Raw genomic sequence first — 27,963 nt, forward strand, 5'->3', positions numbered from 1 at the left:
CAGAGAGCTGGATCAGAAATGGAGCAGCTGGGACTTGAATAGGCACCCATATGGGATGCCGACACTGTAGGTGGCGGCTTTACCCACTATGCCACAGCGTCGGCCCCTATTTGTGGATTTTTAAAATAATCTTTGGGGTGCGCACCAACACCGAGGTTAGGCTGCCTGCATCTCGTGTCGGAGTGCCGCATTGGAGCCCCAGCTCTTCTACTTCCAGTCCTGCCTCCTGCTAATGACAGAACCATATTTAGTAGAGGTTGACTTAATTCTCCAGAGCGCGCTTTTAACTGCTGTACATTTTGGCTCATTGTACAGTAATAATTTAGAGAGCCTTAGTGCAATTAAAAGAAATCATCTCCTCTCGTAACAGTGGGGTGACCAAACTTCTGTGTTGTTTCTTTTGTCCCTGTCCCCATCTTGATTAGCTGTTGACAGATCCGTGACTGCAAGTCTGAGTGACGCTCGAGATGCTCTGGTGAACGCCGTCATTGACTCTCTCTCCGCCTACCGTGCCTCGGTCCTAAGTAACCAGCAGCCTGGACTCATGGTTCCTTTTTCTTTGCGACTCTTCCCACTTTTTGTGTTGGCTCTCCTTAAACAGGTAATCAGAACAGAAGGCAACAGTGCTGTGAAGCACCCACACTCGCGGTGCGATTACATCACTGTCATTACTTGGCAGGGAGTGTTGAGGTCTGTCTCACTGATTAGGAAACAGACACCAAGTAATAATTCACATTACAAAGTTCTGTACGCACTGTTTAAATCCCTTTTGGGGGATTAATTTCTTTTTTTTTTTTTTTTCAATTACAGAAATCATTCCAGACTGGGACAAATGCACGTCTTGATGAACGTATTTTTGCGATGTGTCAAGTGAAAAATCAACCTTTGGTTTACCTTATGCTCACAACACATCCCAGTTTGTATAGAGTCGACAATCTCTCAGATGAGGTAAGATTAATTTCTGGTTTGGTAGCTTTTCTTTTAGATTTTTTTTAAAGATTTATTTATTTATTTGAAAGTCAGAGTTAACACAGAGAGAGAAGAGGCAGAGAGAGAGAGAGAGAGAGAGAGGTCTTCTGTCCAATGGTTCAGTCCCCAGATGGCCACAACAGTCGGAGCTGCGCCGATCTGAAGCCAGGAGCTTCTTCTGGGTCTCCCACGCGGGTGCAGGGGCCCCAAGCACTTGAGCCATCTTCTACTGCTTTCCCAGGTCATAGCAGAGAGCTGGATTGGAAGAGGAGCAGCCGGGACTAGAACTGGCGCCCATATGGGATGCCAGCGCTGCAGGCCAGGGTGTTAACCCGCTGCACCACAGCAGCGGCCCCTTCTTTTAGATTTATTTATTAGCCGGCGCTGCGGCTCACTAGGCTAATCCTCCGCCTTGCGGCGCCGGCACACCGGGTTCTAGTCCCGGTCGGGGCGCCGGATTCTGTCCCGGTTGCCCCTCTTCCAGGCCAGCCCTCTGCTGTGGCCAGGGAGTGCAGTGGAGGATGGCCCAGGTGCTTGGGCCCTGCACCCCATGGGAGACCAGGAAAAGCACCTGGCTCCTGGCTCCTGCCATCGGATCAGCGCGGTGCGCCGGCCGCAGCGCGCTGGCCGCGGCGGCCATTGGAGGGTGAACCAACGGCAAAGGAAAACCTTTCTCTCTGTCTCTCTCTCTCACTGTCCACTCTGCCTGTCAAAAAAAAAAAAAAAAAAAAAAATTTATTTATTTACTTGAAAGGCAGAGTTAGAGAGAGAGAAGGAGATTTCCATCTACTGGTTCACTCCCCAAGTGACCACAATGGCCAAGGCTAAAGTCGAGAACTCTGAAACTCTATCCTGGTCTCCAACATGGGTGGCAGGGGCCCTAGTACTTCTGCCATCTTCAGCTGCTTTCCCAGGCACATTAGCAGGAACCTGGATCTGAAATGGAGCAGCTGGGACTCAAACTGCTGCTCATGTGGGATGCTGGCATGGCAGCTTAACCCATCGTGCACCAACACCTGTCCCTAGTGGCTTTTTCTTCTTAAGATTTGTTACCTTAATTCCTTTTTTTTTTTTTTTGGACAGGCAGAGTGGATAGTGAGAGAGAGAGACAGAGAGAAAGGTCTTCCTTTTGCCGTTGGTTCACCCTCCAATGGCCGGCACATCGCGCTGATCTGAAGCCAGGAGCCAGGTGCTTTTCCTGATCTCCCATGGGGTGCAGGGCCCAAGCACTTGGGCCATCCTCCACTGCACTCCCTGGCCACAGCAGAGAGCTGGCCTGGAAGAGGGACAACTGGGACAGAATCCGGTGCCCCGACGGGACTAGAACCCGGGGTGCCGGCACCACAGGAGGAGGATTAGCCTATTGAGCTGCGGCGCTGGCCTACCTTAATTATTTTCAATCCAGTGCAGAAATAAAGAAGCATTTGTTATGTAAAGTTTTGGTTTTTTTATTTCTCTGCTAGGTCTGTGTGAAGAAATTTTGGTTTAAGGAAGCTCCTGAAAATATGCTTTTATTTAAGTTTCCTGAGGTGAATCTCTAGAGCAGATGTAAGAAATGAGATTATCAAATTGATGAGAACAGCCTAGTGTGTGTTTATTTAAACAAGTGAGTCTGAAAGCAGTATCCTGACGGTGAAATTACACTTGAACATCCTAACTCAATGCTCAGTGTATCAGTGTCCTTGAATTTAAGAACAAGTATTGGGGCCAGTGCTGTGGTGTAGAGGGTACAGCTGCCACCTGCAGTGCCAGCATCCCATGCCTCTCCTCTATGACTTTCAAATAAATAAAATAAATCTTTAAAAAAAAAAAAAACAATAATTATTTAGAAGTTTCTTGAGACTTAGAGTATCTTTGTTTAGATAGGTGATAAATAGTTCTTTGTGTTCTTTATGTTTAAACATAAATAATGATAATTTACTTTAAAAAGGCCAAGATTCTTGAAGGTAATGTTCATTTAATTTTGTTGTTATTGTTTAGTTGTGATTCCATATTACCTGTATCTGAAAGGTTTGCTCTTGTACTTAATTCTCAGGGAGCCCTGAACATCAGTGATAGAACCATACCTCAGCCCCCTCTTCTTCAGCTTTCAGTGGAAAAGCTGAGCAGAGATGGAGCTTTCCTCATGGACGCAGGCTCGGTGAGTGCGCAGACTCCGGCTGACCCTTGTCGCTGCACCTAGTGTGTCTTTCAGCATTGGCTTCCTTCCACTCAGCATCTCTCTTCCTCAGCAGATGCCATACGCCTGAGCCTCTGCTCTTTATCTGTGTTCACCTTGTTTCATGCCCAGCGTAAAGTGGCTCATCGTGATGAATATTAGTAATTATCAGTTCCACTGAAGGCTGTGTGCGTTCACTGAATACACTTCTCCTTTGGATCTTCTGAAACATTCTCGGGGGTGAAGTTGAGTCTAACTGGTGTGCTCTCTCAAAATAATTTCATTCATGTCCTCAGGTACTGATGCTTTGGATTGGAAAAAATTGTGCACAGAGTTTTCTCACCCAGGTTCTAGGAGTTCAGAACTATGCATCAATTCCACAGATTATGGTAAGTCTCTTTTACTATGGTAATTAGTAGCTTTAAACTACAGTTCAGGGGCCTGGGTGTGGCAGGTAAAGCCACTGCCTGCAGTGCTGGCATCTCATAGGGGCACTAGTTTGTGTCCTGGCTGTTCCACTTCTGATCCAGATCCCTGATGATGGCCTGGGAAAAAGCAGTGGAGGATGGACCAAGTGTTTGGGCCCCTGCTACCCGTGTGGGAGACCTGGATGAAGCTCCTGGCTCCCGGCTTTGGTCTGGCCTTCTCTGGTCATTGAAGTCATTTAGAGAGTGAGCCAGTGCATGGAAGATGTCTTTTTCTGTCTCTCACTGTCTGTAACTCATTTTAAATAAGTCTTTAAAAAAATAAAAAGAAAGAAAAATGGTATCCTGGGTGCTGGTGTTGTGGCAAAACAGATTAAAACTGCCACCTGCAATGCAGGTATCCCATATGGTTCAAGTCCCTGGTGCTCCACTTCCGATACAGCTCCCTGCTCATATGTCTAGGAGAGCAGTGGAAAATGGTCCAAGTACTTGGGCCCCTGCCACCCAAGTGGGAGACCTGGATGTCGTTCTAGCCTTCTAGCTTCAGCCTGGCCAACCCTAGCCATTGCCACTATTTGGAGTATGAACCGAACCAGGGGATGAAAGATCTCTCTTGCTCTCTCTCCCTCTCTATAACTGCATTTCAAATAAATTAACTTGTAACAAAAGAATAAAACAAATATTATTTTAATCATTGGAAAGAAAACAATGAGTTAATAACCAAAAGAATAGCTTATTACATGCAGCATTAGCATTGTTGCTTTTTTGCTTGTGTGTTTTTGGCAAATGGTTTCTTGTTCTTTGGCAGGATCTTTTAAATTGCTGTTTTGTAGTAAGAATTAAATTATTTTCCATGCTGGTGTGCCTTGCAAATAATCAATCAATTCTGTGTGTCATAGCAAATCGAAAAGATGAGCTAGGAGGTTACTTAAGGTCAGGACTGGGGGCCAGTGCTTTAGCATAGCGGGTAAAGTGCTGCCCACAGTGTTGGCATCCCACATAGCACTGGTTCGAGTCCAGGCTGCTCCAATTCCAGTTCAGCTCTCTGCTAATGTGCCTGGGAAAGCAGTGAAAGATGGCCCAAGAGCTTGGCCCCCTGTACCCACATTGGAGACCCAGAAGAAGCTCCTGTCTCGATCAGGGCTCAGTCAACAGGAACTGTCACCTGTTTCTGTAATTGAGGTCTTATTTGAGCACAGTCATGCCTGTTTGCTTATGTATTGCTAGATCTACTTCAGTTTTTTTTTTTTTTTTTTTTTTTTTTAGATTTATTTATTTATTTACAAGAGTTACAGAGAGAGGAGAGGCAGAGAGAGAGAGATCTTCTAACGCTGGTTCACTCCCCAATTGGCTGCAATGGCCGGAGCTGTGCCGATCCGAAGCCAGGAGCCAGGAGCTTCTTCCAGGTCTCCCATGTGGGTGTAAGTGCCCAAGGACTTGTGCCATCTTCTACTGCTTTCCCAAGCCATAGCAGAGAGCTGGATCAGAAGAGGAGCAGCCGGGACTAGAACTTGCACCCATGTGGGATGCCGGTGCATCAGGCCAGGGCATTAACCCGCTGTGCCACAGCGCCGGCCCCTAGATCTACTTCAGTTTAACAACAGCAGAGTTAAGTATTTATGATGGAGATCAAATGACCTACGAGCTTTAAGTGTTGATTAGCTGGTCCTTTAAGAAGTTTGCCGAGGTGGGCATTTGGCCTAGTGGTTATGATACCTGATCCCATATTAGAGTACTTGGGTTTGATGCCCATTTACTGGCTTTTGAACCAGCTTCCTTTGATACGAATCCTGTGGAGCCAGGGGAGCACTGATGATGGCTCAGGTTGTTGGGTTCCTGCTACCTGTTTTGGAGACCTGGATTGACTTCTCAGCCACCGGCTTCAGCCTTGTTGCAGTCCTCGATACTGCACGCTTTCAGGGAGTGAACCAGCACATGGGGTGCTTTCTCCTTCTGTCTCTGTCTTTAAGTTAAAAAAAAAAAAGAGGGGCCAGTGTTGTGGCATAGTTGAGTTCCTCATTCCACTGCAAACTTTTACAGCTGCTCCACTTCTGATCCATCTCTCTGCTAATGCGCTTGGGAAAGCAGCAGAAGATGGCCCACATCTTTGGGTCCCTGTCACCCACATGAGAGACCTGGAAGAAGCTCCAGGCTCCTGGTTTGGGCCTGGCTCAGCCTGGGCTATTACAGCCATATGGGGAGTAAACCAGTTGATGGAAGATCTGTTTCTCTCTCTCTAACTCTGCCTTTCAAATAGATTAATTAATTAAAAAAAATTTTTGCCTAGTCCTTTTTCTAGATTCTTAGAATGTTGTGGTCCCGGCCGGCGCCACGGCTCAATAGGCTAATCCTCTGCCTGCGGCGCTGGCACCCTGAGTTCTAGTCCCGGTCGGGGTGCTGGATTCTGTCCTAGTTGCCCCTCTTCCAGGCCAGCTCTCTGCTGTGGCCCAGGAGTGCAGTGGAGGATGGCCCAAGTGTTTGGGCCCTGCATCTCATGGGAGACCAGGAGAAGCACCTGGCTCCTGGCTTCGGGTCAGCGCAGTGCACTGGCCACAGCAGCCACTGGGGGATGAACCAACAGAAAAAGGAAGATTTTCTCTCTGTCTCTCTCTCTCACTGTCCACTCTGCCTGTAAAAAAAAAAAAAAAAAAAAAAAGTTGTGGTCCCTAGCCAGCAGCAGTAGCATCACCTAGCAGTTGATTGGAAATGTAGAATTGTAGAATACTTCACAGATAATTGCCGATCAAGCAGATCACTTGTTGAATCATATACATGTTAAAAATGGAGAAGTACTATAGAGCATTCGTTAGATATGTACACTAAGTTGGATATAATTGGTTTTGTCTAACAGACAGACCTTCCAGAACTTGATACACCAGAATCTGCCAGAATAATAGCTTTCATCTCTTGGCTTAGAGATCAAAGACCATTCTTCCCAGTACTTTATGTAATAAGGTGAGTTAAATTTTTCATTTGTTTTTAGTGAAACAATTCTTTTGGCATTACAAGAATTTGTTTTGAATCACAGATATACAAGGACCTTAAAGTTGGTGGGAAATGTACTTAAAAGATGTTTATTTTGGTGCAAAATGTTTGAAATCTATACATAGTTTTTTCATAAGCTTTTTCAAGCTTCCTTGTATGTGTCCTCATGCTCATGCAAATCTTTTATAAGAATACACAACTAAAAATGGAAAAGAATCCTTCTCAATAAATGATACTGGGGCTGGCGTTGTGCTGCAGTTGATTCAGCTGCCTCTCGCATTGCCCACATCCCATATTGGAGTGCTGATTTAAATCGCAGCTGTTCGCTTCCAGGCCAGCTCTCTGCTACGTGCTCTTGTTACAGACATAGGGGGAGTGAACCAGCATGTGGACAATCTCTGCTGCTCTGACTTTCAAATAAATAAATACATCTTTAAAACAATAAATAAATGAACTAAATTATGTTTAATTATGTTTAGTAATTATTGCAATTACTAAACTTTTAGTGAACTTGGTAATAAAAAGCTGAACTGTTTATCCTCATTCCACTGCAAACTTTTCCTGCTAAACAACATGCACTTTACATAATCAACCAGATATTCCCACAGCAAGGCTCTAGAGGTAGATGTCTGGGTGGCGAATGTCACTGGTAGTATCACAGTAAGTCAAAGCTTGGTGACAAATCCATCGTCTCTTTTACTGTTACGTTTTATGTAATGTAAATAAATATTTTTGTCTTTTATTCCTCAGGGATGAGAGTCCAATGAAAGCAAACTTTCTTCAAAACATGGTAGAAGACAGAACAGAATCTGCATTGTCTTACTATGAATTCCTTTTGCATATACAGCAGCAAGTGAATAAATGAACAAATGAAGGAATATGACTTTGTTATTTCTAAGGAAAGTCACAATAATGCAAAATACCTGGGAATGTGTAATACCTTCCTTTTCTATAAGTTCGTGGACTGATGTGATAATTAAAATGTTCTCACTGTGATTTCAACAAACTATAGCAAATAAAGGACCACAGCAGAGAATCAAACATGCAACTCTGAAATACTGTATTTTTCAAAACAAAATATATCTACATATGATTGGATACCTTTTTTTCTTTGCTGCCAATTATGTTTGAGTTGTCATGGATGGAGATAAGACAATATTGCAGAGGCAAACTACATTTTGTAAAATAAAGACTTCTATGTCTACATGTATATTTCTCATTTTTTATTTTTCTGAATTTTTGGCTGCTACGTTTAAAACCTCACTACATAAGTGTTGCAGGGAAGTATCAAATTCATCGACAATGATCTTTTTAAAATAAAATTCAGAAGTAAATAGAATATAGAAAACTAGAATTTATTCCCCATCCATGTTTTCCTTTTTTTAAGGAAGGAAAAGGATCATCATGTAACTAAATCTAGAATAAACTAGCTAGCTTTAGAGGACTGCGAAGTAACGCATTCAAGCTTTAACGTCTGTCAGTATTCTCTTAAGAACAAAGTCACTTTGATTTGAAGTGAAAACGATAACTAGGCAGTTTTCTAACTTGACAGAAGACGACTTGGACATACTTACTCTGCAGTGCAAAGAGTTTGAGCTGTCTTCATAATTGTACTGGGACTGGCAATGATAACAGGAAGATGAGAAACTTCATCTTGATCCTTTAACTGGGTTTTTATTTGATACATTTCCGATCTGTGTTGTATAATAAAAATGTTATTTTGGATGAAATGGAGATGAAAGAAGTTAAAGGTTTCACAGATGTATCAAATCAACTGTATCAGTAACGTTGTTTTCCAATGGAGTTTAGCAATTAAATTGGATCCCACTTCTAAGATCCAAGAACACATATTTCTTATGACAGTAAAGCTTGAATGCTACTGTTTGATTTTGTGGGAATTGAGATTACATGATTCCATTATATTCAAGTTAAGAAAGAAGCTTGATTTTTGAACATACTTGTAAGACTGCTTTTTTGATTCAGCTAGAGAAATAGTCAAAACTATTGATTGAAATTTGTTTACAAGTAGGTAAATTATACATCTGTATATTTAAAGTGCTGTGATAATATCTTAAAGTTTGGCTCAGTTTTCACTGATTCATCTTATATGAACTTCTTAAAAGATATTCATAAGTAATACTTGATGAAAAGATCTTTTGTTTATATTAATGGGTTAGAAAATGTGTTTACAGTCTTACATGATCACCAATGAGATAGCAACTTTCAAGTTTACATCACTGTGAGCTGACTTGAGCTGAGGTGTTTGGGGCAGGGAAGAAGCGGGTCCTGCTGAAGCGCACAGCTGCCTGCGGCTGAGTCCGTGTGACCGTTCTATGAAATACCGTCGCGTAAGCAGTGTTAAGGTGGGCTGCAGTGTGCAAGCGGCGCATTGAGCTCGAAGTTTTCTTGAAAGATGCTTTGTTTATTGAGAAGCAGTTTTCAGATGGTAGCAAACTGAAATAAATTTTTATTTTCCCTTCTTCTAAAGAGTCATTGTATCCTGATGTTTCTCAAAATAACCCAAATTTTCCTCAAACTAATTTTAAATGATATTTGTGGGTCCTTTCTTAGCAGTTTTAAAGAAATCTTCTAGAGGGAGATGTGTGTGCTTTTAAGGATAACCTTCCTTGTGCCTCACGACATCCCTGAGTGGGTATGACTTGTTATTGCTACTTGCATTGCGAGCGTAATTCACAAAATTACTTTGGAAATTTATTTTAGATATTACATAACATGTGCAATCCAGAATAATTTTATAACAGGTCATAAAAAAACATACTTTTAGTTAGGATTCACAATATTTGTTCTCCAATTAATGAGAGAACCAATGAGTCTCTTGGGGATATTGATATAAAGCAATTATTTTTTGCAATATTGAATGTGTTTTTTAGTTTGATTTTTTTCTTTCCAGTAGGGCACTACTTTCCATCAACTTATTACTTTTTGATGTAAAGCAACTAATATTTACACTATGCCATATTTTTTTTATTGTAGTTGTAAATTATGAAAGATCCTTGAATTTTCTACAGATCTACAACTACTAATGTGACAGACAAGGGCAATCTTGGTATTTAAATCTGAGCATGGCAGTTCTACCATAAAAAGTACTATATTTTTCTAATTTCTAGAATTTTTAAAATGACATTTCTGTAAGTCTGACATACTAATATTCACTTGAGCAGTACTGTTTATTTCAGTTTGCATATATTTTCATTGTTTTCAATTTAATGTAATGTATTGAGTCTAATAGACTGTTTTGCAATAATTAGAATAAAAGATTTCTTCTAATCAAAGATGCATAACAGCTATTATCTAGGGGACCACCAAATGTGATTTTAAGATTTTGTTAACTCTAATCCTTACATAGAAATTTTAATTTTGTAAAGTAGTGTACAATATTGTAACATTAAATTCTCGTTCTCAGATTTGAATATGTATTGATCTTCCATGTGCTGTGTTAAGTCTTGCCTCTCGGAAATGTTAGACAAGATTCGTCTTCCTTTTTACAGTTTGTAATTTTCACTGTTTTATTCCTGTAAAAAAAAAAAAAAGTCATTTGTAACCCATGCAAACAATCGTTTGATCTGTGCTAACTTATCAGTTTGGCTATTCAATAAAGTTAATTAAAAGAGCTTGCAGACAGTGACTTGTTATTTAAAGTAATACGAACTACTTGCCGTGCTATGCCTCCAGTGGAGTTCATGGAGACCGTTGCTGAGAGCTCTTTGTCTCCTCAGTGGATGTCTGGAGCCTCATGAGCCAAGTGCTTGGTGCTCATTCCACAAGGATAAGAGGATTTGAAATTCCAGACTGAAGGTTATTTTTTCCTTAGATTTATCTTTATTTATTTGAGAGACAGAGTTACAGAGAGAGGTCGAGACAGAGAGAGAGAGGTCGTCCATCTGCTGATTCACTCCCCAAATGGCTGCAACGACCAGAGCTGAGCCTGTCTGAAGCCAGCAGCCAGGAGCTTCTTCTGGGTCTCCATGTGGGTGCAGGGGCCCAAGGACTTGGGCCATCTTCTACTGCTTTCCCTGGTCACAGCAGAGATCCGGATCAGAAGTGGAGCAGTGGGGACTAGAACCTGTACCCATATGGGATGCCTGCGCTGCAGGTGGTAGCTTTAACCAACTGTGCCACAGTAGAGGTTAGACCCGTGAAGGTTATTTTTTCCCTCTGCATTATTAAGATAGTTTGTCATTGTCTTTGGGCCTTTTGTTACTGATAAGAATAAAAATAATCTCTGTTGGCTTGTAAAACTTCTCTTTTATCCTTCCCGTTCTGTTGCTTTTTTTTTTTTTTTTTGGACAGGCAGAGTGGACAGTGAGAGAGAGACAGAGAAAGGTCTTCCTTTTCTGTTGGTTCATCCCAAAATGGCGGCTGTGGCTGGTGCGCTGCAGCTGGCGCACCTCGCTGATCCGAAGCCAGGAGCCAGGTGCTTCTTCTGGTCTCCCATGGGGTGCAGGGCCCAAGGACTTGGGCCATCCTCCACTGCACTCCCGGGCCACATCGTTCTGTTGCTTTTATTACTTGGAATTTACTGTTTTTTCCTGCTAATCATTCAGATCACACTTTATTGATTTTTGTTTCTGAAGTTTATCTGAAAGGTTGAGTGCTGGAGAGATCTGTGTGCTGGTTTACTCTCCCAATTCCCACACAGCCAGGGCAGGCTCTGGCAGGAGGCAGGAACCCAGCACTGCATGCAGTCTCCCACATGCGTGGCAGGGACTCAAGTCCTTGAGCTTCATCTGCCTCCATGGGTGTGTATGACCAGGAAGCCAGATGGGAAGCATGACTGGGACTCAAGCCCAGGCACTCCAGTGTGGGACGCACATGTGCAAAGCGGCCACTTAACCTCTTGTGCCACAAGGCCTGTCCCCACAGTGCACATTAATTTGAAGATTCTGGTCAATCTTCTCTTCTGGAAAATTGCCAGGCATTTTGTTTTCTTTGCTTACCTATATTCCCTCTGTGAGCCCTAGAGTTCCTGTTGGAGGAGTGTTTTCGCTAATTTCTTCTTGACCATGTCCAGACAAGTTTGATCCTAGCTACTGTATTTTATATTTGTATGACTAATGTTAATAAATTTTATCTATTTGAGATGCAGACAGAACTTCATTCTCTGGCCCATTTCCCAAATTACTGCATGACTACACTTTTTATTTCCAAGATTGATTTTTTTTATATCCAGATGTTTCTGATTCATTTCTGTTTTTGTTCAGTAGATTAATTTCATGAATAAAATTATTTGGGGGAGGGAGTGTTTGGCCTAACGGTTAGGCTGCTTGTTAAGATGGCTACATCCCACACTGGAGTTCCTGGGTTTAGTATCCACCTCTGGCTCCTGACTCCTCACCTCAGCTTCCTGCTAATGTGCACCCGGGAGGCAGCAGTGATGGTGCAGGTCACTGGGATCCTGCCACCCACGTGGGAGACCTCAAGTGAGTTCTCCAGTACCAGTTGCAGCCTTGGTTCAGCCCTGGCTACTGCAGGCATTTGGGGAGTGAACCAGGAGACAGATGAGCGCTCTCTGCCTCTCAAATAAATAAAAAATACAAATTTGCTTTATTTCTGAGCATCTCAAACATACTTTTTTTTTTAATTTATTTATTTGAAAGGCAGAGATAGAGAACGCTTCCATCTGGTGGTTCACTCCCCAAATGGCTGTAATGGCTAGTGCTAGGCTGATCCAAAGCCAGAAGCCAGGAGCTTCTTCTGGGTCTCCCACGTGGGTACAGGGGCCAAGGACTTAGACCATCTTCCACTGCTTTCCCAGGCGCATTAGCAGGGAGCTGGATCGGAAGTAGAGCACCAAGGACTCCAACTGGCACCCATGAGAGACGCTGGCGCCGCAGGCTGCTGTTCTACTCGCTGTGCCACAGCGCCCCAGTGGACACATTTTAAAACTACAAGATGAGTACTTCCTCGTGTGAATTCCTATGTCAGCTTTTAATTCAAATGGAAGAATTTAACTGTGTATCTTCATGCTTGTTGAAATTGGGATTTTAGGGTCCTTTGAAGGAAAGGATTTTGCTTTCTTCGATTTTCGCTCACCTTGTCTGAGGCTGCAAAGCCAGCGCAGGCCTGTGCTGGAGATCCGCATCTTCAGGCTGCCCTGCAGAGCTGGGAAGGCAGAGAGCTGCCACGGGCCCGGAACATACTAAATGCCTCTTCTTACTCTTCATAGAAACTGGACAACCTTAAAATATGCACACCCAAATTGGCACTATTTCATTTGTATAATGAAAATCACAGCCTGCCTGTTGCTTTTCTGCAGTTTGGATTGGGATGAAAAAGGTAGAGTCAGAGCCGAAGTGAACCCGGGAAAAGACCGAAGTATGTGATGACGTCCGCAGAGCCCTCTGGCAGCTGTAGAGGTCCCCGGGGACCTGCTGGGCCCAACTCACAGTCGAGTAGCCAGCAGCGTGAAATCTAATTTCAGATGATTTTGCATATTTTGTTTTGGAGTATTTATAGCTGTACCAAAAGTTAACATAAATACTTTGATATTACGGTTAGGGAAAAATTACTTAGCTACTTGAGTAATTTTTTATAAAGACGCTTTTTTTTTTCCTTAAAAATTATTTATTTGAAAGGCAGAGTTACAGAGAAAGGGCCGCCCTGAAGCCAGGAGCCTGGAACACCATCCATGTCGCCCATGTGGGTGCAGGAGCCCCGCTTCCAGTCCAGGCGGCGCCCGGCCTGGTGCTGAAGACGGCCAAGTGCTCGGGCCCCGCTCCTGGGAGACCTGTCTGAAGCGCCGGCTCCTGGCTCAACCCTTGCCGCCATGTGGGGAGTCAACCAGCGGATGGAAGAGCTCTCTCTCTCTAATCCTGCTTTTCAAATAAATAAAATACATAATTAAAAACAGTCTCGGGCGCCCCCAAACCTCCCATTCAGGGCCTGCGCCGCTGCGCCTCACGGAGGCCTTGACGTGCATCCACATCGGTATAGAAATCGCAGCAGAGAACAAAGCTCACTGCGGGGCTTCACACATCTTATATTTCAGGTGGTGAGACGCAGGCGACAAACACTCAGCACACCTGACAAGGTGGCTGTACATGCAAAGGAGAAAAGGGGTAGAAAGGACTAAAGAGCGTGGATCATTCACACAGTACGGACAGGGAAGACATCGCAGGGAAAGTCTTATTTAAAAAAAAGCGTGAGGAAAGCATGAGAACTAGCCCACTCGAGAGAAGAGCAAATTCTGAAGGGACTCAGAGTCAGCCCCGAGAAAAAATTCCTCTCTAAATCGTCGTTCGCCAATTTTCGTATTCCTGCGTCCAATGAACGAGGCCGCAGGAGTTCTGCAAAAAAGCGCCTGAAGCTGCATCCTCCATTTTGCTTCCTGGCACCTGTGACCTATATGCCTATCGCTTTCGTCACTTTCATCTCTTTCCACATCGCCAGGTTACGGACCATTTTGTTTATCTCTAATTTTAGAAGAGAGGAGACCAGCCGTCAGCGGAATGCTAGGCAGGCCGTCCTGGACCACAGGCGCTGCCCTCATTCAAAATGGCGGCCACAGCCTCGCGCACCTTCCCATCGGGCGGCGCGGGCGCGCTCGGCCCGCAGTCCCGGCCCCGCGCGCGGGGGGCGGGTCTACGCTGGGACGGGCTGGGGCGCCGTGCGGCCCTGCCCGAACTCACCCGTGCCGCCGCCGCCGCCACTTGCAGACCATGGATGGGCGGATGGAGCCGGTGACCGTCGCTGCCGACGGCGGGGACCGACCGGGGGCCCCGGCAGGGTCCGGCATGTCGGCTTCTCAGCGTCGGGCCGAGCTGCGGCGGCGAAAGCTGCTGATGAACTCGGAACAGCGCATCAACCGCATCATGGGTTTCCACAGGCCCGGGAGCGGCGCGGGTGAGAACGTCCGTTTCCCCGCAGTGTTCTGCCGACTGCTTGGCATCTTCGGGGTCATCTTGCCTGCCCCCACACTGCGTCTCGCTGGCCTCTCCCTGCCGCGCGTCCCCCTGCCTGAGTCCGGGGTCGCTGCCACGACGGCTGCGGGTCCCTGCGGGCGGCAGCCTGGAGACGGCCGTTCTCCCTGGTCTGCTGTGCCCGCGGTGCCCCCGGGAGGATGTCCCCTGCTGTCCGTTCCTGGTGCCTCTGCTTCCAGGGCTTTCCCTGGCATCCGCCTTGTGTTGCCGTTTGCTGTGTAATTGCTGTCGGGCACACCCGCTGGTCGGCTCTGCCCCCTGGGCCGCCCGCGGTGGGTCGGAGACGCGGGGCTGGGGGACATCCGGCCTGAGGTCCGCGAAATCGCCGCAGGCGGGATTGGAAGTCCAGTCCATCTGTGGCAGGCTGATTTTTAAGTTGATAATTTTGTTTGGCGCACAAATGATGTTATAGATGTTCAAATGGCTCTCATGGAAGAAAGACCCCCCCACCCCACCCCAGCTAGTGCCTGTGTTCAGCTCCAGGCCTTCCAGAAGTCAGACCAGCAGGTGCGCTGCGCCCACCGAGCTGCGCTGTCCTTGTTCGTTGAGACGGGTGTGACTGAGGTTGGGTTTGCATTGAGACCTGGAGCAGTGTCCCCAAGAGGGTGTCGAGGTGTTTTCTTAAAGAATCCTTTTCCCTGTGAATAGAACGAATCATTTAGCTCGCGAGTGGGAAGGTTTCCGTCCAGCATTTCTCTTAGTAATCGGCCTTTGGTTTTTGGTTGCGAGCTCCCTAGCTCTTCCTGAATCCCGGGAGGTTTGAGATGGAGTGTGGCTCCGAGCTTGCAGACACACTCCTGGGGAGGGAGAGCCCCTTTCCGAATTGTCCAGAACGGTGGTTGGGAGAACAGTTCTCCTTCGACGTTAGGATGCTTGTCTCTCCCAAAGCATTCTTCATCATCTTTCTTGGAGATGCGTTCTTATTTTCTTCTTTTGCTTTGAGATTTTTATCTTTATAGGTTTTGTTTAGGAAGAAAAGCCATGGCAGGGTCTTAAGGCTGTGTGTGGACACACTGTGGCTGCCTGACCCGTGAACAGTGGCCGGGGGACAGGCCACACCCTGTGCTCATAGAGCTCTGGATTCAAAAATCTAACTTAACATTCGAGCTAGAAAAAACAAACACACACTGATTTTTAGAAGGCTTGATGATTTTATGTATTCAGCCAGATAACTAGAGCAGGAACTGTGGGATATACTGTCCAGGAAGCGCAGGGAGAACAGTTTGCTCCATGCCGGCTCTCCGTTTGTATTTCACTCCTCGCCCCTCCTGCTAAGGCTGAGCTGTTGTGTACGGCTGGCTTTGAGGGTGTGGAGGGAGGAACCACTTCTCGTTTTATGCACAGTCAGTGTGGATTTCATTTCAGAGACTGCCAAGTTCTAGCTGCAGCCGCTTATTTTAAAATATTAACGTGTAGTGTTCGCCTGTATGGAATACATGAGACTTACATTTCTCTCCTCAGAAGAAGAGAGCCAAGCAAAATCGAAGCAGCAGGACGGTGACAGGCTGAACGCCCTCGGCATTCCTTCCGTCTCCAAGCGCGTGGTGCTGGGCGATTCAGTTGGTGCGGGAGCGGTGGACCAGCACGGCAGTGCGGCCGAGGTCCGGGGGGACGCGCTGGACTCTTTGATTCCGCCGCCCGAGTGCCCCGACGACCTGAACCTGGAGCTCCGGCTGCGCAGCAGAGGGGAGCTGGCCGCGGACGCCGTGCAGAGGGCCTCTCGCCACGGGCTGGAGCAGTACCTTTCCAGGTTCGAGGAAGCAATGAAGCTGCGGAGGCAGCTGACCAGCGAGAAGCCCAGTCAGGAGGACGGGAGCGCGGCAGAGGAGTTTGACTCTTTTCGAATATTTAGATTGGTGGGATGTGCTCTCCTCGCTCTTGCAGTCCGAGCTTTCGTTTGCAAATACTTGGTAAGGAAAAGACTGGGTTGGTAGCTAACTTCATGGAATATGCAAATTGCTTATAATGAATGCTTTTATATTTTATTTTTTGAGAGTTACACGGTAGGAGAGGAGAGAGAGAGAGGGAGGGAGGGAGGAATATCTTCCATCTGCTGGTTCACTCCCCACATGGCCACAATGGCCAGGGCCCAGCCAGGCTGAAACCAGGAGCCAGGAGCTTCTTCCAAGACGCCCACATGGGTGCAGGGCCCCAAGCACTTGGACCATCTTCCACTGCTTTCCCAGGAGCGTGAGCAGAGAGCTGGATTGGAAGTGGAGCAGCCAGGACACGAATTGGCACCCATGTGGGATGCCGGTGTTGCTGGTGTTGTGGCTTTACTGGCCGTGCCACAGCGCCGGCCCTGAAAAATTTTTTAAATGTAATTGAGAAGTAGAAGGACAGAGGGAGAAAGAGATTACATCTGTTTGTTCTTCCCCAAAATGCCTCAAGGACCAGAGCTGAGCTTGGGCCCAGAGCTGTGAGTCAGAAACTCAGTCTGCGTGCCGTGTCATCTGCACCCATTGTCTTCATTAGCAAGCTGCAGTCGAGAGCCACATCCAGGGGCCGCTGCTGTGGTGCTGTGGCTAAGCCTCCACCTGCGGCACCAGCATCCCATGTGGGTGCTGAATCTAGTCCTGGCTGCTTCTCTTCTGATCCAGTTCCCTGCTGTGGCTGGGAAAGCAGCAGAAGATGGCCCAAGTGCTTGGGCCCCTGCACCCACGTGGAGACCCAGAAGAAGCTCCTGGCTCCTGGCTCCTGGCTTCGGATTGGCGCAGCTCTGGCCGTTGTGGACATTTAGGAAGTGAACCAGTGGATGGAAGACCTCTCTGTCTTCCTCTCTCTGCTTCTCAAATAAATACAATGTTAAGAAAAAAAAAAAAAAAAAAAGAGAGAGAGAGCCAATCCTAGTTACAAAGCAGGTTTTCCCTTGTGGGTGCAGGTGTCTTAAATGCTATGCTGAATACCAGCCCCACGAGTACTTTTACTCTGTAGAATTCATTGTCCCTGTTAGCATTGCATCTGCTAGGTGCCCGTGACTGGAGATGTATTACAGGCCTGATTATTCATCTTAGTTACGGAGAGAGGTATTTTGGAGGTCAGCATCGTGGTGCAGTGGATTAAGCTGCTGCATTCCATGTCAGAGCACTGGTTCGAGTCCCCAGTAATCCACTTCCGGTCATGCTTCCTATGAATGTGCCTGGGAAGGCACATGAAGATGGCTTGGGCCTCTGCCATTTATGTGGGGGATGAGGAAGCAGTTCTATTGCTCTGCTTTTCTTTCTTTTCTTTTCTTTTTTTTTTTTTAAAAAAAAGATTTGTTTTGCCAGTGCTGTGGCTCAATAGGCTAATCCTCCACCTGCAGTGCCGGCACACCGGGTTCTAGTCCCGGTCGTGGTGCCAGATTCTGTCCCGGTTGCTCCTCTTCCTGTCCAGCTTGCTGCCGTGGCCTGGGAGTGCAGTGGAGGATGGCCCAAGTGCACCCACATGGGAGACCAGCAGAAGCACCTGGCTCCTGGCTTCGGATCAGCGTGGTGTGCTGGCCGCAGCTGATCCGAAGCCAGGAGCCAGGTGCTTCTCCTGGTCTCCCATGCGGGTGCAGGGCCCAAGCACTTGGGCCATCCTCCACTGCACTCCCGGGCCACGGCAGAGAGCTGGACTGGAAGAGGAGCAACCGGGACAGAATCCAGCGCCCCGAACGGGACTAGAACCCGGTGTGCTGGCGCTGCAGGCGGAGGATTAGCCTAGTGAGCCGCGGTGCCGGCAATGCTTCATTTCTTTAAAGAAGTTTATTTGTTTCAAAGGCAGACTGACAGAGAGGGACCAATAGAGAGCTCTTCCATCCACTGGTTCACTCTCCAAATGATTGGAATGGCCAGGATCCAGGCTGAAATCAGGAGCCTGGAAATCCATCCAGGACTCCCCCTTGGATGGCAGGAGCTCAAGTATTTGGGCATTTTCTGCCGCTTTCCCAGGTGCATTAGCAGGGAGCTGGATCAGAAGTGGAGCAGCTGGGACTTGAGCTGGTGCTCGTATGGCATCATAGCTGGGGCTCAACCTGCTGTGGTACAACACCAGCCCTGCGCTTCATTTCTTGTGTGAGATCATTTGGTTACCTTGATTTTCTGATTTTCTTCACTACTAGGTTTTTAAAGCAGATTTATTTATTTATGTATACAGCTAGGGCTGGGCCAGGTGAAAACTAGGAGTCAGAAACTCCATCTGGGTGTCCCACATGGGTGGCAGGAACGCAAGTACTGGGCCATCACCTGCTGCCTCCCAGGCTAGTAGCTGTTAGAAATGCAGATTTGAAGAGGAGGTAGGGCTCGATCCCAGATACTCTGAAATGGGAAGCAGCCCTGTGGGTGTCGGCCTGCTGCGCCACAGCATCCTCACGGCCAGAGTTTCAGCTGTTTCTCTCTCTAGCTTCCTGCTGATGTGTATCTGCTCACTGCACTGCCATCTACTGATGTTTGCTCTTTCACTTGTTCCATAATATTTTAGAAATAATTGTTAATTAAATGTTATCAACAACACATGTTATTGATATTAAGAATAGCTCATCGGGGCCAGGGTCATGGTGTAGCTTGTAGGGCCATTCCCTGTGACACCCACATCCCATATGGGCTCTGGTTTGGGTCCTGGCTACTCCACTTCTTCTTTTTTTTTTTTTTTTTTTTTTTTTTTTTTTGACAGGCAGAGTGGACAGTGAGAGAGGTAGAGACAGAGAGCAAGGTCTTCCTTTACTGTTGGTTCACCCTCCAATAGCTGCTGCGGCCGGTGCACTGTGCCCGGCGCACCACGCTGATCTGATGGCAGGAGCCAGATGCTTCTCCTGGTCTCCCATGAGGTGCAGGGCCCAAGCACTTGGGCCATCCTCCACTGCACTCCCGGGCCACAGCAGAGAGCTGGCTTGGAAGAGGGGCAACTGGGACAGAATCCAGCGCCCCGACCAGGACTAGAACCTGGTGTGCCGGCGCCGCAGGCGGAGGATTAGCCTATTGAGCTGTGGTGCTGGCCTACTCTACTTCTGATGCAGCTCCCTGATGATGGCCTGGGAAAGCAGCAGAAGATGGCCCAGGTGCTTGGGCCCCTGCACCCATGTTGGAGATCTGGATGGACCTGGCTCCTGGCTTCAGCCTGGCCCAGGCCTAGCTGGTGAAGCCATTTCAGGAGTGAACCAGCAAATAGAAGTCTCTCTCCCTCTCTCTGTCCCTCACTTTCTCTGTTGGCTCTGTCTTTCAAATAAAAAAATAAATTTAAAAAATCGTTTTAAAAAGTGGAGCTGGTACAATGGTTTAAGCTGCTGTCTGCGGTGCTGGCATCCCATAATGGTGCCAGTTCGAGTCATAGCTGCTCCACCTCTCATCCAGCTCCCTGCTAATGTGCATGGGAAAACATCTGGAGATGGCCTAAGTCTTTGGGCCGTTGTCACTCACAGGGAGACCAGGAAGAAGCTCTGGGCTCCTGGCTTCAGCCTGGCCCAGCCCTGGCCATTGTGGCCATTTGGGGGATGAACCAGCATATGGAAGATCTCTCTCTTTATGTCTCTCCCTCTCTAACTTTGTGTTTCAAATAAATCATAATTCTTAAGGAAAAAATTAAAAAGATAATTTTTTATGAGAAGACTTTTGGGACAATGAAATAATGTGAAATAATTGTGTGCATTAAAAAACTTTTTTTTCAATTTAAAAAATATATGCGTTGGGGCTGGCACTGTGGTGTAGCAGATAAAGCCTCTACCTGCAGTTCCAGCATCCCATGTGGGCTCCGGTTCCAGTCCTGCCTGCTCCACTTCTGATGCCACTCCTTGCTGATGGGCCTGGGAAAGCAGTAGAAGATGACCCAACTCCTTGGGCCCTTGCATCCATGTGGGAAACCAGGAAGAAGCTCCTGACTCCTGGCTTTGGATCGGCCCAGTTCCAGCCGTTACAGCCATCTGGGGAGTGAACAAGTGGATGGAAGACCTCTTTCTCCCTCTCTCTGCTTCTGCCTCTCCATAACTGCCTTCAAATAAATAAATCTTTAACAAAAAAAAAAAAACCTTTAAAAATATATATGTATTTATGTATTTGAATAACAGGGTGAGAGAGAGAGGTAGAGACAGACAGTCTTGCATCTGCTGCTTTACTCATATGGTCTTGGTATCTAGGACAGGGCCAGGCAGAAGTCAGGAGACAGACTCCATCCAGGTCTCCCATGTGAGTGGCAGGAACCTAAGTGAGCTGTTATCTGCTGCGTTCCAGGCACTTTAGCAGGAAGCTAGATTGGAAGCGGTGCAGCCAGGACTTGAACTGTCGTACTTTGATATGGAATGCCAGTGTTATAAACAGCATCTTAACCCACTGTGTAACAACATACCCCCACCCACAGTTTTTTAAAAAATTTAGTTATTTGCAAAATAACCAAGGGCTACATCAGCAGGCACCTGGAGTCAGGAGCCAGATACGGGCAGCAGGTGTCTTAGCCGTCCTGTTACAGCCACCAGTGTGTTAGGGAATCCGATCTCTTTGTCTTTTTATCTTGTGCAGAAATGATTACTTTCAGCCACTAAAATTAAATGTTGTAGTTTTTTGCTTGGGATCTCATAGCTGGTGTGGGTTTGATTCATTGTGATTTAAATGGTTATGTTGGACATGTTTAATTTTATCTTCTGTCTTCGCAGTCCATATTTGCTCCATTTCTTACTTTACAACTTGCGTACATGGGACTGTACAAATATTTTCCCAAGGTAAATTACAATTTTTTAAATTACAGTGATGTATTTAAAATGATTGCTGACTAGCTAATTTTAGGTTTTAAGAGAAGTCCGGCTTGTGGTCTAAGTGAGTTAGTTCACCTACCAGTGCTGATCAAAATGTTTGTGTTTGTGATGTTTTACAGTTAAAACCTGAAGAATTAGAAGCTTTCATGGCAATTTGATATTACCGTAACGTTTTTATTATGTTTCATAAAAATGTTGGTGCATGATGGATTGGGGAAAAATTTGTTGCTTTTTTTTTTTTAAGATTTATTTATTTATTTGAAAGTCAGAGTTACACAGAAAGAAGAGAGGCAGAGAGAGAGGTCTTCTGTCCGATGGTTCATTTCCCAGATAGTCGCAATGGCCGGAGTTTTGCCTATCTGAAGCCAGGAGCCAGGAGCTTCTTCCAGGTCTCCCACATGGGCGCAGGGGCCCAAGGACTTTACTGCTTTCCCAAGCCATAGCAGAGAGCTGGATGGGAAGAGGAGCAGCTGGGACTAGAACCGGTGCCCATATGAGATGCCGGCGCTTCAGGCCAAGACATTAACCTGCTCTGCCACAGCACCAGCCCCCAAATTTGTTGCTTTACTACACAATTTGAATAGTACTTTTCTTTTTTTATTTTATTTTATTTTATTTTTTTATTTTTTGACAGGCGGAGTGGACAGTGAGAGAGAGAGAGAGAGACAGAGAGAAAGGTCTTCCTTTTGCCGTTGGTTCACCCTCCAATGGCCGCCGCGGCTGGCGCATCGCGCTGATCCTAAGCCTGGAGCCAGGTGCTTCTCCTGGTCTCCCATGCGGGTGCAGGGCCCAAGGACTTGGGCCATCCTCCACTGCACTCCCGGGCCATAGCAGAGAGCTGGCCTGGAAGAGGGGCAACCGGGACAGAATCCGGCGCCCCGACCGGGACTGGAACCTGGTGTGCCGGCGCCGCAAGGTGGAGGATTAGCCTAATGAGCCACGGCGCCGGCCTTGAATAGTACTTTTCTAAGAAAGTACCAAATTTAGTTAGTAAATTTAAGAACTCACTTTGTCTGCAGTAAAGGAATTTAATTTTAAAATGGGTTCAGTTATCTTATGGTACAGCTATTGGACACTTGGTAGCAGTGAACTTTGATGTAGAAGGTCTGGTATTTGCAGGAAATATTTGGGCGCAGTTCCAGCACAGGGTGATGGAAGACTTTGTGTTGCCCTTGCTGCCCGACTGCAGGTGGAGGGCGTGGCTTGCCCAGCATACACAGTGACGTTACTCTGCTGAGTTACATACAGGGATTTTGCTGAAAACGCCTACTTGGCTATATGTGTAGTCATTTCTAATGGGCTAACAGATCCATGTATGCTTTTAGTGGATTTGAAACATTTAGAGGTAAGAAGTTAATGTGATTTTAAGTAAAACATTTGTTTAGAAATTCACCCTTGGAACACTGATTGCCGTTTTACAGTAGCAAAGGTTTGGAAGCAAATGTCCACTGCTAAAAAGAAAATTAAAAACAAAATATGCACCTCTAAGTGACTAGGTTAAAAAAAATAGCTCGTATTCCGACTGTTGGAGTTCTCTTTGTAGGGCTAGCGGTGAGCTCTCCATCAGAAATGAAGATCACAAACACCAAAAGGCAGAATAGGATCCGTAGTGTTCTTTCTTCTGTGAAAAGGAAGAGAAGTAACACATTTGACTTTGCATGTAAATACAGAAGGAAACTCTGGAAGAAGACACAGGGGTGTAGCAACAGTGGTATTTGTGATAGGAATGTGAATGGGAAAGAAGCGAGGTTTGCTTTTTCCCTGGAAAACAATATTTTGTTGAAGCAGTTTTTGAACAAGCAAAAGCTGAAAGAATTATGCATTAAGCACGCATCTACTCTTAGCATGTAGATTCTACAGTTGTCTTCTCATTATGTTTATCATTTATGTAATTTTTTTATCCATTTCCAATACATCTCTTTGTCTCTCTTTTAAGATTTATTTACTTGAAAGTCAGAGTTAGAGGGAGAGACAGAGAGAGATCTTTCATCCTTCCATCCTCTGGTTCTCTCTCCAGATGGTTGCAAAGGCTAGGACTCAGCCATGCCAAATCTGGGAGCCAGAAGCTTCATCTGGGTCTCCCACATGGGTGGCAGGGCCCCAGTCTTGTGGGCCATCTTATACTACTTTAATCAGGCCTTCAGCCGGGAGCTGGATCAAAGTGGACCAGCCAGGAGATGAACTGGCACCCATAGTAGACAGGTAGAGTGGACAGTGAGAGAGAGACAGAAAGGTCTTCCTTTACCGTTGGTTCACCCTTCAATGGCCGCTGTGGCCGGCGCACCGTGCTGATCTGAAGCCAGGAGCCAGGTGCTTCTCCTGGTCTCCCAAGCAGGTGCAGGGCCCAAGTACTTGGGCCATCTTCCACTGCACTCCCGGGCCACAGCAGAGAGCTGGACTGAAGAGCAACCGGGACTAGTACCTGGTGCCCCAACCGGGACTAGAACCCCGGGGTGCTGGTGCCACAGGCGGAGGATTAGCCAAGTGAGCCTCCTGTTTGTTCTTAATTAGTGCTTTGTTTGGAACATAGGGAGACAGACAGAGATCTTTGATTCGCTGCTTTGTTTCCCAGCTGCCCTCGACAGCCAGTGCTGAGCTAGGCCAAGGCCAGGAGCTGGGAACTCTGCGGACTTAGGGTCACCCACTTGGGTGATCATCTGCCGCCTCCCTGGGTGCACATTAATGGGAAGCTGGGTTCAGAAGCAGAGGCCTCTGAGATGGGGTGTGGACAGAAGATCTGTAACAGCTGCGCCAAATGCCTGCCCCTTTTAGTTTTTTAGATAAGTCTCCTTTCATTTTGCCTGATATTTTTGAGATTCATTCACATTGTTGAAAGTATCTTTAGTTCTTACCTATTTTACCTTTTTGTGCTAACGTTCCATTTTATGAATATATCCACTTATTTAATCTATTGATGGACATCTGGGTTGTTGTCAGTTTTTGGTTAGGATGATAGAATCTGCTAAGAATTTTGTTATGTGAGTCTTTTTGTGGACATAGCTTTCCTCTTAGGTAACCATAGCATGTTTTTAAAAATTATTTATTTATTTGAAAGTCAGAGTTACACAGAGGAGAGGCAGCGAGAGAGAGAGAGGTAGAGGTAGAGGTAGGAGAGAGAGAGAGAGTTGTCTTCCATCCGATGGTACACTCCCCAGCTGGCCACAACAGCTGGAGCTGCGCTGGTCTGAAGCCAGGAGCCTCTTCCAGGTCTCCCACGTGGGTGCAGAGGCCCAAGGACTCAGGCCTTTTTGTCCTGCTTTCCCAGGCCATAGCAGAGAGCTGGATCAGAAGAGGAGCAGCTGGGTCTCGAACCGGTGTCCATATGGGATGCTGGCCTTCAGGCCAGGGAGTTAACCCGCTCTGCCACAAACATAGCTTTTTACTCAAAAAATTTTTGAGCCATTTGAGTATATATTTCGTGATACTAAATAAGTTAATATAAACTAAGCTTTGAAACTCTCAAAAAATTGAGGCCAGAAAACTATATTAGGAAATAGAACCATATTAGGAAGTAAGTTGTGTTCTCTGTTTTCCCCAGAGTGTTCTGGACTGCTCGGTGCTACCCTGTTGTGTAGGTAGTGCAGGGCGAATGCTTTTGCATAGCAGGTAGGGCCCTGCAGGGTGTTCCTGTGCTGCTGGGACAGCCCAGTCACTGTGCCTCAGTGCACCTGGCAGTCTTTGCTCGTTAGGGCCCCACAGGGTGTTCCTGTGATACTGGGGCAGCCCAGTCACTGTGCCTCAGTGCACCTGGCAGTCTTTGCTCGTTAGGGCCCCACAGGGTGTTCCTGTGCTGCTGGGACAGCCCAGTCACTGTGCCTCAGTGCACCTGGCAGTCTGCTCTGGCTCTTTCTTCTTTATTTGTTTATTTGAAGGGCAGAGAGAGAGAGATCTTCTGTCCATACTACTCATTCCCCCTCCCCCATCCTCCTCCAGTTGGCTGCAACAGCCAGGATTAGGCCAGGCTGAAGCCAGGAGCCAGGAACTGCATCCTGGGTGCCAGTATGGGTGGCGGGGACCCGAGTATTTGTGCCACCTTCTGCTGCCTTCGCAGGTGCACTAGCAGGAAGCTGGGTCGCAGTGGAGTGAGCAGGACTTGAACTGGCAGCTTAACCTGCTGTGCTGCATGCTGACTTTGCTGTCGTGAGACTGACGTAATAAGATTTCTTCTCTCTGCCTGCTCATCCTGGAAGGCCTGTTTTTAATTCTGCTTCCTCTGAAACCCTTCCTCGTACTTCCTTTATGTAGAACACTGGGTCATTTTCTAAGTCCTTTGAGCCCTTATGCCACACAGTGTCCATGTCATTCATTTGTCAGTTATTGTATGTCCTGCCTAGTACTGTTTTTCTCTTATGCTGTTGTGTATCTCTTGAATTGTTGCTTATATGTTACTTCCAATGGTGTCGTACATTGCCTAGGCTTTTGCTGATTTGTGTGTTAACTTGCTCAGTAAATGTTGACTTTTCGTCTGAAATGTATTAGCAGTTTTGAAATCAGAGGCAAAACTAGCAGTGTCAATCACGCTTCAGTAGCGCTTAAGTAGTCTGCCGATAGCTGTAGTATTGATTTGAGTCTTTCTCTCTCCAGAGTGAAAAGAAGGTCAAGACCACAGTGCTAACAGCCGCACTTCTGCTGTCTGGAATTCCTGCTGAAGTGATAAATCGATCGATGGATACCTACAGCAAGATGGGGGAAGTCTTCACAGATCTCTGCGTCTACTTCTTCACGTTTATCTTCTGTCATGAACTGCTTGGCTACTGGGGCTCGGAAGTGCCGTGATGCTTGCAGAGCTCGGCAGGAGGAGCTCACAGAATCCGTTTCTCTCCTGTGTCGCGGTATCCTAAGAGGAGGCAGCCTGGCTTACACCATTACGTATTCTGTTACTCTTTCGGGTTTGTAAAACCACTTTATCAGGCATGAAACGGCAGATCCCCTGATATAAAAGGTTTGGGCCTGCATTGGTACTGATGTGAAGAATAGGGTCCCAGTGTCATTAGCTGATTTTTCTTATTTGATTAGAATCTCTAGGCTATGCCTCTCCTGACTTCTCAGATTTGTAATTCTACGTCTGGGGGCGGAGCTAGTGCTTTTAGAAGAGCAGATACACGAGGTCTCGGCGAGCCCTGAGGACTGTTCCTGTGTTTATGTCATTCTGTCCTGAGAAATGAAGCCATTTCAACAATAAAGTGAAAGGAACTGAAGTGTCTAATGCTAAGTCTGTACATTTCAACTTAAGGGCTGAATAAGGTAGCTAATCTTACCTTTTCTTTTTGAATTAGAATCTTAGTTTTTATTCCAGCACAAATATTTAATAGAAGAAATGATTAAGGTTCATAAGTGTAAAATTAAAAGGTCTTTATGTTTCATACTTGGCAGCTTTCAATTTTTAATTATTTTCAGAAATATTGTGTTTCAGGCAAACTGAACAAAGTGATTGGAAGTGGGAGCTGAACAATCAAGGCACGCAACCCAGTGGCGTGCATGTCCTCCTGACTACCTTGGTAGCAGTGTCAGTCGGAGGGTTTACCTTCTCAAAGAGTGTAAATGTTACGTCACTCAGTGTTTCATTTTCTCATAGCTTTTTATATGGTCTATTTGGTTAATCCTTGTGACATTAAAACCACTTGCTCTTTTTAAATACTCCCCAAGTACTGGTCTTTGTCATTTTATTTCTTACCTGACTAATGGAGAAAAAGTACCGTAATGTAAAGTCTGTTCCTTAGATTTGGGATTAAGATTAGAAGCACACAGTTCTTGATTGCGTGGGTCTTGTGTGTAGAGAATGGCGGAGTGTCCTGGTGTGGACCCTGTGGAGAGCTGCAGTGTCCTGGCTGTGACCCCCATGGTCCTCTTAGCACTTTCCTTACCCCTCAACAAAATCCCACTTAATTAATACATGCAAGATTTAGCTAATTGTAGATCATTACCAAATTTGTATTTCTTTTTTTTTTTTAAGAGTTATTTGAAAGGCAGAGTGACAGAGGGGTCTTCCACCGCTGGTTCACTCCCCAGATGGCTGCAGCATCCAGGCCTCTGCTGGCCAACGCCAGGAGCTGTGGATCCCATCCGGGCCTCCCACGCATTTGGGCATCTGCTGCCGTCTAGGTGCATTCATGGGGAGCTGGGCCAGAAGTGGAGTGACTGAGACTCACAGAACTGGTGCCTCCAGTATGGGATGCTGCTGTCACAGGCTTTACCCACTGCCCCGTAACACCAGCCCCCCAAATTCATGTATCAATACTATAATGTATCTGTTTTAGTGCCACTTCTTATAGATTGACATTCCATGATCACTTCCTTATGTGTGTAGAAATGGAAGTTTCTCAGTGCTCAGGGTAGTTACAAAACTAGAGTGACAAAGATGATTGAGAAGTGACATCTTCTGCCATGTTTGCTAGTAGTAGGTTTTTTTTTTTTTTTTTTTTTGAAGATTTGTTTTATTTATTTGAAAGGCAGAGTAAAAGAGAGAGGAAGAGCCAGAAAGAAAGACAGGTCTTCCATCTGCTGGTTCACTCCCCAAATGACTGCCACGGCCAGTGCTTAGGTGATGCAAAGCCAGGAGCCAGGAGCTTCTTCTAGGTTTCCCTCCTGTGTGCAGAGGCCCAAGGACTTGGGCCGTCTTCTGCTTCCCCAGGCCACAGCAGAGAGCGGGATCAGAAGTGGAGCAGCCGGGACGCGAACCAGCACCCATACGGGATGCCGGTGCATGTGGATCACATTTGGTGTCAAAAACAGCAAGTGGGGTATAAGACAATCAGAATTGGGTGATGGGCCGGCACTGTGGTA

At 46.3% G+C, this 27,963-nt stretch overlaps 2 protein-coding genes across 6 annotated transcripts in view; both read left to right on the plus strand.

The window, feature by feature from the left end:
- SEC24A (SEC24 homolog A, COPII coat complex component) overlaps positions 1 to 10,172 on the plus strand; it is a 106,071-nt gene extending 95,899 nt beyond the window's left edge. For all 4 annotated transcript variants that reach the window (XM_017341061.3, XM_002710215.5, XM_070076102.1 and 1 more), the window contains exons 18-23: positions 426 to 601; positions 811 to 948; positions 3,005 to 3,109; positions 3,424 to 3,516; positions 6,404 to 6,507; positions 7,288 to 10,172. In XM_017341061.3, the coding sequence (XP_017196550.2) occupies positions 426 to 601; positions 811 to 948; positions 3,005 to 3,109; positions 3,424 to 3,516; positions 6,404 to 6,507; positions 7,288 to 7,402 (731 nt within the window). In that variant the 3' untranslated portion in view covers positions 7,403 to 10,172. The remainder of the gene's footprint in view (positions 1 to 425; positions 602 to 810; positions 949 to 3,004; positions 3,110 to 3,423; positions 3,517 to 6,403; positions 6,508 to 7,287) is intronic.
- Positions 10,173 to 14,111: 3,939 nt separating this feature from the next.
- CAMLG (calcium modulating ligand) lies at positions 14,112 to 26,825 on the plus strand. Of its 2 annotated transcripts, XM_002710100.5 has the most exons (4): positions 14,114 to 14,400; positions 15,939 to 16,387; positions 21,082 to 21,147; positions 25,765 to 26,825. In XM_002710100.5, exons 1-4 carry the CDS (start codon positions 14,217 to 14,219, stop codon positions 25,954 to 25,956), a joined length of 891 nt encoding a protein of 296 aa, XP_002710146.3. In that variant the 5' UTR covers positions 14,114 to 14,216; the 3' UTR covers positions 25,957 to 26,825. The 2 variants fall into 2 exon arrangements, with proteins under 2 accessions (XP_069932210.1, XP_002710146.3); XM_070076109.1 differs by lacking the exon at positions 21,082 to 21,147 and having other exon boundaries at positions 14,112 to 14,400.
- The last annotated feature ends 1,138 nt before the right edge of the window (positions 26,826 to 27,963 follow it).

The sequence above is a fragment of the Oryctolagus cuniculus genome, chromosome 6 (assembly GCF_964237555.1).
Source record: "Oryctolagus cuniculus chromosome 6, mOryCun1.1, whole genome shotgun sequence".
Classification (NCBI taxonomy): Eukaryota; Metazoa; Chordata; class Mammalia; order Lagomorpha; family Leporidae; genus Oryctolagus; species Oryctolagus cuniculus.